We start from the raw sequence: 9,548 nt of genomic DNA, 5'->3' as shown, positions 1-9,548 counted from the left end.
GAGTAAACTATCAGAAATATTGGGACTATACCCATCTCCTGTATCAGTCCTGGGATGCTGCTGAGACCTTGAACTGTAATAACAAGACCCTTGTCTTCGCCAGCTTCAGAGACGACAACAGATGTATCAGATAATCCCTGGATGACCGTGCGAGGCGCACACCGAGCAAGCCAATAACGTCCCTCTCTTCTCAGCAGGTCGCCAGCAAAGCTCATTTACAGGAAGCTGGCTCTGTCCTTCAACAATGTGACAGATGATTCTCGAGGAAAGGAACTGTTCTCACTTCCTGTAGGACTGGCTGCCTGCAGAAAAACAGCGAGAGAAAGAGTCTGTCAGCTGAGAGCCGGATTTATTACCAGACAGGAGCTGCCTGAAGGCAACACTTGTTCAATCTGTACAAACCCCACAAAGAACATCCACAAAGGTACCTTAACCACTGGTGTCGCAACTTAAAAATGCAGAATGTATTTATGGCAACCACTTGTTAGGGGACAACTGAGAACTTGTGCAGTGGCAAGGAGTCACCAGAGCTGTTTAACTGTATCCACATGGAACACACAAGCACAGCTGAAAAAGTCTAAATTTGGAGGTCCACCCTATGTTATAGCCACACTTCCAGTGTCATCCCTGTGCCAGGTAGAAAGGTGAACCACATAAAATCCCAGCATGGCTGGTTTTATTTGGAGGAGCTTGGTTTTGCTTTAAGGTACAGCTTTAGAGCTCAGGCAGGAATTTGGCCCCAGGCCTGTAGTGGCTAAGTACCTGTGCTTCCTCTGCATTCCTCAGGCATTCCGCACACTCTGTGCTCCCAGAGGACCAGTCCAGCTAGTTCAGCTACGTTTATGTAAAAGCAACTTATTTCCAGCAAATACATCTATCATAAATATTAAAGTCAAGCTGAAAACATCTCTCTAACATAAGTGACTATACCAAGTAACTACAATCAGAAACTTACTATTTTCTTGTCATGTCCTTCAGCTATAAAAATCTGTATTTCTCCAGAAATATCAAGAAATCCACAAAAATGAAAACAGTCTTCCACTGGGATGTAGTCACTTGATACGTAAAAACCTACATAGCTCTGCATCGGGAGGCAGCAATTGCTGAAATCTACTGATTGCTGATATCTGTGCACCTTACACCATTTTTGCATTGCAGATGAGTCAGGTAGGAAATGAAAGGAACAGCAGCACAGAGCTTGTCTGGGCGAACATCAGGGCTCACCTGCTTCAGATGCCTTCCTTGCACCTTTAAGTAACAACTGAGAATCACCTTTCAGCACCTCAAGTTTGGATATAGGTTCTTAAAGCCCTTTTTAGTCATTTGAAAATCTGGTTCTTATCACCTTCCTCTCACTTTTATCAGCCATAAAACATTTTCAGTCTTGCAGGGAATTTCATGCAGGTAAAAAACCTGCAGGTAAAAAACCTGCATGAAATCCCCTGCAAGATTGACAATAACTAACAGGTGCTCTGTGACAGCAGACCACACCACAGGATACATATACTCAGAGTGAATGGAAGATAAATTGTTTGCAAAATAATTTCTTTGCTATTTTTAGCATGAAGGTAAGAGTTTAACATTCAATTGCTGACACCAAGTCTGTCTCATGGCACATGTGGATAGAAAACAATTACCTGGAACCCCAACAGAAAACTCTGGAGAAAAGGTAAATGAACACATAATAAGATGTGATGCCTGCTATACATTCAGCTTTAGGATGTATAGACACAGCAAGGATAAGAGGTATATTGTAAGGCAAATCCTGTAAAAGTTAGAAGAGTCCAAGAGTCTAGACTGATAAATTACATATACTGAATCAACAGAGAAACACAAGTGAGGTACAACTCTGATCATGCTCTGCTTTAATGCAATTTCAAAATAAAACACATTATACACTGTGCCACTGGCACAAAAGGAACTCCAGAGCTTTACAAGCGTAACATATCTACGCTGCATCTCTCATAGGACACACGCAACCAGGGCTTAAAGCTGCCCTGAAGAAACTAGAACGTGCGGAGGAGTTTTTGTGCACACACACACAGATGCACGCTACGCTTTTCCCTTCTTCAACAGAGCTTCTCCTTTTTGATGGGCTAGTGCTTCTGTACAGGAACCAAAACAGGACCAGGGACAGACTCTCAGGTGTTAACAGCACACTCAGTCAGGGCAGAAGAGTGCTCCTGTCACAGGCAACAGAAAGCACTGATGTCAGAGGTAAGACACAGGGCAGATGCAGCAAAAGTAAAGCTGAAAGAGCTGGCAATATTACCCAAGCACTGGACTGTTCAAGCAAGTACTGTCTAGGTTAAAACTGCTCTTAACCACAAGGACATTCCCTTCCATTGCCTCACCTGTACTCCCTGAATGAAACCACCTCTATCTCCCTGCTCATGCAACTGTGTGGAATGACAATGACTTCCATGGAATGAGTTGATGCAGAAGACTTGGGAAGCTCTTTCTAGCTCTACTCATGATTTACTGGAGTGTTTCAATTCTCTGCATTTTATTTTCCCTACCTGTAATGAAGAGCTAACAACATACACATATGTCGTTCTTTTGGAAGGTTTATCATAGAATCATTAAGGTTGGAAAAGACCTCTAAGATCATCAAGTTCAACCATCAACCCACTACCATGACTACTAAACCATGTCCGGCACTGTGACATGTACAGTTTTGCAAGGTATTATGGGTTACCAGGTTTTCCTGAAACATTTAAAGATAACAGTTACAGCTAAAGAAAAGAGATGATGTTACACTGTGATCAAAAAATAATCACTGAACTCCTGCCATTTTCATTCATGATGGACCCAGGGGTGTATTTGAATCCAGCTAGTCCTTTCCACACTCCATGGAAAAAGCTTACTCACTACTGAAAAATGCATCTTTTTTCTCCATCTCCCTGCCGAAAACCCCCAACTAACACAGCATACACACATTTACTGTTGTGTGAGCATCTGAGATCAACGCTTCCACTTTGTTTGGCTTGTGCTGGCTGGCTTAAAGCAAGCGTCCATCCTTTCCTTCCAACTGCAAGTCCCAGGCCTCCTCTCTTCTGAGCCCACCGCAAACTAGTACTGCTTGAACTTCCTCAGGCAATGACACATCCGTACTGTTCTTAAATGCAAGTCTCCAGCAGAATGATGACTGCCACAAGCAGCACGCTGTGTTTGGCTGCCTGCTTACTAGGCTGCCCTGGGCCCACCTTCTGACCTGCCTGACATTTGGTCTATATTCCAACGCAGTGCAGACACAGCCAGGGATCCAAATGCAAGAACATTAAACAAGTTACACAGCAGAGCGAAAAAGTGTCTGAAGAAGAGGAAGAAGTCTGTTGACACCTAGAGAAACTCTCAGCTGAGGCCTGGAGCTTCCCCCTCGACCTCTGAGAATTTGGGTCACTTTTCTCCACTCAGATACAGGAAAGAGCATGTCTCTCAGCTGCTCACCTGACAGCCTGGAAGTAGGATTTTTTGACAAGCACAATGTCATACACTCCGGGCACTTTTGTAGCACAGGACTTCATTCCTGGAGAGCTACTGCAGTGCTCCCTTCTTTCCCACCCCAAGGACTGACAATCAGAATGATGACTTTTTCCACTTACTCTGTCTGCTCCTTGCGGATAATCCTGAGGAGCTGGGACGGCTTGCTTGTTGGGGTCCAGACTGAGAGAACTGGTGGGCAATGGCTGGAACCTTTCCCTTTCTAGCGGTGGCACTCTGCACTTCAGGAGTGCGAGAGATCTTAGGTTTGCTGATGAAGGCTAAGGGAAACTCGCTGTAGGAGGAGATGGAAAGGGTTAGCAAAGCATGGAGAAATATGTATGCGTAGTAAGTCTGCAACCAAGTGAAACATGCAGTTCCAGCATGACAAACTGCTCAAAATTCAGGAGACTGCAAATAGAAAGGAACGGGCACCACAGGAACTCCCCTGGGGCATGTACTCACCACTCGGCCTCTAAACCCTCTAAAACCGGCTCTGTCTACCTCTGTCTTACTCCAACCTGGTCTTTGGACAACACAATTGAACAGGTTCAGTTAAATCCCCTGCAAAGTCTTCAGCTTGTTTCCCACTGGCATTTATCACACACACACTCAATCTGAGGAGTAAAAACCATACAGGCACGCTACAGCTTGGGAATACATCCTCGTAGGGCACCGACACTATTATTTCTCCCAGGCATAGGTCACAGTCTTGGCAGGCATAGGCAACCTCCTTGGCTTCTGGCTGCAATAAGCTTTGTAGGACTCCCTGAAGGCTTTGTCAAAAAAGCAGAAAGCTGTGATGACATTTGTGAAACAAATTCCCTAAGCACATAGGTTCCTTGTTCACACCGAGAACATAAACCAGCCAATGCTATTTCACAGTCTGCATGTGCTGCAAGTGCACGACTTGAAAATTTAGTCCATGACTCTGTGAGGATCCACTGCCCTACCTGTTCCCAGCATCAATAGATTCTTTCTCAGGTACAAAAAAGGAGGCTACCAGGAAATACCAGGTCTCTAAAATAATTCTTAATCTATATTGCTGTTTGCTCTAGTAAGTCAATTTTCTCTTAGGGAGATAAAAGGTTAAACTGAAGTAACAGCTCGTGAAAAAGCTCATCATATTTAAAAAAGAAAGAAAAGCAGAGCCAAAGACAGGAGATCGAGAAAGGTGCCATCCAAAGACAGGCGATTAAAAAGGCAAGTCCCCGTGTTACTAGCTCCATCAAAAGAACCCTTTGTGAGCATCAGAAAGGGTGATTACAAGGATTTTCAAGACATTTAATCTCCCCTCCTCCCCTGGGAATGCTGCTGAGTCAGTGCTCTTTCATGCCGCTGCCTCACCTTGCAGGGAGATTTGAGCAAGTGTTTCTTTTGTATTTTAAATAGCGTTAATTGTCTGTATTTTGCATATGTATCTATTAAGGACAGCGACGTGCCAACTGGTCTGCTACGAGCCATTTCTGTGGCCCTCTACCTGTCTCTATCTCTGTGTATTACAAGTACCACACTTGTCTCATTTCAAAGGAGGAGGGGGCACATGGCAGCAGAAACCACTAGCAAAACAAAACCGAAAAAGTCAGATTGGCTAGATAAAACCCCAAGACATAATTAAATACTTCTCTCCATAAAAGTGTCATTGTTACGGCATTTCTGCCATTATATTCACTTTGGTTCAGGAGTTGGTTTTCAATTCCACTAGTGTTCTTCATGGTAATCTTAACGTGTACTACGATATGGTAACATAGATACAGGAAGATCAAACGGCCTCACAGCAATTTTTGAGCCATAAATGAGCTTCCTCAACCTCTCTTCAGCAACCTGGATCTGTATTCCTAGACACTAAAAACAGTTTTTATAGCCATCAACAGTCTTCACAGAGTTTCACTGCAGCAACCTGGGCAGGTAGATTATAATAAGCATGGATGGGTCACATATTTGCAAAATCTTCAGGAAAGGATTATACGAAATCGGCTGATAATAAGCACTATAAAGATGAAAAAAAAAAAGAAAAGACCTGCTGTTTTTCTGACAGGATGCAGAGCAGGTCTGAGTCTCCATGTGTCCAGGTGCCACAGAATCACCTCATCTTCTGCTATGTCAATAAATAGGCTATGATCAACACAAAAAAAAGTAATGCTCAGAATAATACAGAGAATTGCTATTTGGCATCCTTTAGAACTTGATGACATGGAGAAAGAAGCAGCAAAATCTACTGTGAGAAAACATTCCACAGAATTTGGTAAAGCAGTCATTTACAATAAGGTGTGGTAATTCGAGGGTAAGTGCTGAAACAGAAAAAAACCAACCATCCAAACAAAAAACCTCACACATAAGCCTACATTTGCATTGAGAAGAATGCATTGAGAAGAAAGAAAACTGTTTACTTGGAAAAACCAGAAATAATTTTCTCCAAAACAAGTGCACAACATACTGACACTGGAATTGGAATGATCAACCAGGAGACCTGGCAGGACTTGAACATACAAAGAAGAGTTAGACCATTTCCTCCAAGGGAAACTTTCTTGGACTTTCTGCAGTTTTTACCAGATTATCACAAAAGCATGACCATTAGAGACCTAAGAACACCCTGCAGAGTTTTACTTCTTTATTACGATGACATTGAACATTGCCACAATACAAATTTTTTTTTTCAGCCAGCCACAAGTGTAAATTCAATTCTATTACAAATTTATCCTTAATTAGCTACAAAGTACATCAGATCTATATTCTCACACAATCAAAGTGCAGCAGGGGAATAGCAATGCAGGGGCAGCTGCGAGTCTGACACGCATCAGCTGGAACAATCATTTGTTCCTGTGAAAATAAAACAAGTGCAATAGACGTGTCACTAATTGGGCCTCATTCTTCCCTCAGACTGATTGAGCGTGATTTCACTGATCTTTGTGCAGTTTAAGTTCCAATTTATACTGCTAAGGAAGACGGGAAATAGCAGTGACTGCTTCATCACCACAGCTGGGCCCTCCTTTTCTCATACATTCTCCTTCTTAGGAAGGTCTTGGTATTTACCTACTAGGAAGGAGACATCTCTTACAGTAGTCAGAACTATGACTAAAGCAGTCATTTATTCGCTCTGTTTGTTTTGCAAACAAATTAAGCATGCTTCCAAGATTGAAGGACTGAAAAGGCAGGTCTAGCTATTGCAACACCAACATATTAACAAAAGACCCTTGACACAGGAAACCCTGTGTTCGCTTGGACTGAGAATGGCTACGTTCCCATATCCGTAACTCAAGGCTGCATTTGTAAATACAAATTACCGTATGCCTGCTAGGGAAGCACACAATAAAAAGATATTATCTTCTTCGGCAAGCTGCTGCATCTGTCCCTTTGCAGTTAGAGATCCATCTATTGCTGAGATTTACACACACATATAGAAAGAAAAATTAAAGATTACTGAGGACATATCTTTTTAATAATAAATTATGACTGTAGAGAAGCAAAGCCTCTCAACAAGATGAGGGGCAAGATGTTGCCCATTTGGCTTGCCTTCTGCACGCCAAAGCCTGAAAAATAATCTCTTTCTTCATCACAAAGCAAGCAATTTGGCCATAAAATTTTCATGGACTATTTTATCTATTTTATGTGCTTAGCTAATGTTAGAACTGCCATCAGAAACAAACCCAGTAACGCTGGGATAGGTGCACGACTACGAAGCACTTCAGCTGCTAACTAGTGATAATTTGTTGACAATATATAGTTTCTCAGATCGCACTACAGAGACAGCACAACTGCAAAAAAAAAAAAACAAAACCAAAGAACCAACCTCCAGAAAGCAAAACCAGATCAACCCCCTAAAAAACCTCCAAAACCACACAGAGGCATCTATAGGCCAGAAGGAAACAAAGCTCTAAGCAGAGTTTAGTTTCTAGAGGTGCTAGAGCTTTAAGTGACGTGAATAACTAAGCACTTCTGAAATATCAGATCCATAAAGAACTGGTAAAACCGTTCCTTTAACACTTCTCCACCCATTCTGTGTTTTGCTTCTGGAATGTACTTGCTTCCAAAATTTCTCTACACTCACTGTTTAAAACTTGGCCCAATCAAATTAGCTATAGGAAAAAGCTGTTAATGTCTGAAGGACACATGTGGGCCCTGAAAAACTTCAGTAAACCTTGGTCCAATTGCTAATGAATTCCTAGTTCTCATCCAGGATGTGACATACCACATATTGCATATGACAGAGGCTTCACAGAAGGCTCAAGGTATGAACAGGGGAAGGAGACCAAGACCTTTCATTTTCTGTTCACAGAAATTGTTTCAAGAAAGAGTTGAAACCCATTGCTGGGAGAGCTCATAATATTGCCTCCATTGTTACACCCATCTAGTGGATAAATCAGGGACACTGATCAGCAGTCCTAGCAACTCAACATGTTTAAACACTCTGAATGCACTTAAATGCTTTATTTTTCTTCCTTCTGCATGTTGATTCCTGCCCTGCTCCCACAGCCCTATTTCTTTATTAAGAAATGATTTTTTCACAGGTTAGAGTCATCTAAGGAAGCAATGAGGAAGTTTTATTTGTAGAAGGCTGTGCTGTGTGTACATGTGAAATTCATTAATAACGTCTTCCTTGAGATTTCTCCCATTCTGGACCAGAAATTGAACAGCTGCCTCTGGCACAGCTCAGGGTATTTTGTTTGGCAAGCACCATCACAGTTGTCTCAGACCAGACTACATCATACATCAAATGACTTCACAGATTGTCTTTACAGCAGCATGGAATTAGCTGGTAAGTCCCCTCAGACTCCTCTTGCACTTTTAGACTCTCCTCTGGATAAATCATACCTATGCGATTGTCCATTCACTTTGTCCTGGCTGAAGTCAGTAGATCGGGAAGACAAGATACTGTCACCAGCTTCGATGCTTCGGTCCACTCTACGGCCTGACGAGAATACTTTAGATGACTTCATTTCAACTGCTATTTGAAAAAGAAACACAGTTCAGTGAGGAGTTGTCTCCTTGCAGTTTTATTAGAAACACAATCAATTCACAGTTCTTGCTGTATGAGGGAAAACTTGAGATAATGGCAGGCACCAAGTTAGTGTGGCACAGGACACTGAGGCTCATCAGCTGAGCCAAGCCAACCACAAGCACGCAGCTTCCAGCCCTCCGCAGCTGGAAAGTAAAACATGCTGGGATCATTCCCAAAGCAGGTACACTCTGCATTTGCAATGGGCTGGGAGCAGGCAGACCATCGGTTAACCATCAGCTGATGACTAACTCATTAAAGCCAAAGGATGCAACCACTTGTAGTTGTCTGCACATACCCATGGTAAGAGTTGGCCACTGCAGCCAAAACAGGACAGTCAGTTTGCTGAGAGACACAAAGCTACCAAGATGTGCAAGTTCAGTAAGAGTTTAGGGAAAATCCCTAGCTCCTTTGCTCCCAGGCTCAGGACAGGCTGCCATCCTGATTTCCTCTCACACACTGATACGGATGCAGATCAGGCCATTTTCAGACAAGCATTTGGCTGCCCAGCACACGTTCTGCCTGACATTCTGCATAATAAGGGTAATAAGACGACCGGGGTTCATCTCTAGTCCACAAGTTTTCTGCTCACAGGAGACAAAAAAGAAAGAAGAGCCAGAATGACTGATCCTTCATCAAAGTGATAAAAAGGGAAGGTGGCCCCAGACAAAATCAGACAGACTCAAGAACAGCTGAATATACCCAGGCATGGAGGACATTAAGAACTGCTCTCATTTTTAAAAAACAAATGAGGATCAAGGTTTCTTCAGGATAATCTTAGCTTCCTTGAGATACAACCTTCTTGATGCTAACTACCCACATGAAACTATTATTCTGTGGTGGGTTTTTTCACTCTTGGTCTCTTAATATTAATTTCACAACTTGACTGCATGAAACTCTGAATCCCAAAGTATTCATGTAATGCTGGAAAACACACATTCTGAAGCGAGCAGGTTGCTGGTACTGCATGATGACCATCAGACCCAGATCAGAACTTAATAAACTGTGTATTCATTTTATAGCAAAGATGTTTGGCAGAGCACGATGAGTGTCTCTAGAAGGAACACAG

General features: G+C 42.6%; 1 protein-coding gene across 1 annotated transcript in view; it reads right to left on the bottom strand.

Annotated features, from left to right (window-relative positions):
• Positions 1-279: 279 nt before the first annotated feature.
• The window catches only part of ARMC9 (armadillo repeat containing 9), a gene marked incomplete at its 5' end in the record, with an annotated part of 60,514 nt that continues 51,245 nt past the window's right edge, over positions 280-9,548 (bottom strand). The window contains 3 exons of the mRNA XM_009877569.1: positions 280-302; positions 3,606-3,778; positions 8,296-8,428. Coding sequence (XP_009875871.1) covers positions 280-302; positions 3,606-3,778; positions 8,296-8,428 — 329 coding nt within the window. The remainder of the gene's footprint in view (positions 303-3,605; positions 3,779-8,295; positions 8,429-9,548) is intronic.

Source organism: Apaloderma vittatum, unplaced genomic scaffold, assembly GCF_000703405.1.
Source record: "Apaloderma vittatum isolate BGI_N311 unplaced genomic scaffold, ASM70340v1 scaffold6031, whole genome shotgun sequence".
NCBI lineage: Eukaryota > Metazoa > Chordata > Aves > Trogoniformes > Trogonidae > Apaloderma > Apaloderma vittatum.
The sequence above is the reverse complement of the archived record's forward strand: the minus strand, read 5'-3'. Positions and strand labels throughout refer to the sequence as shown.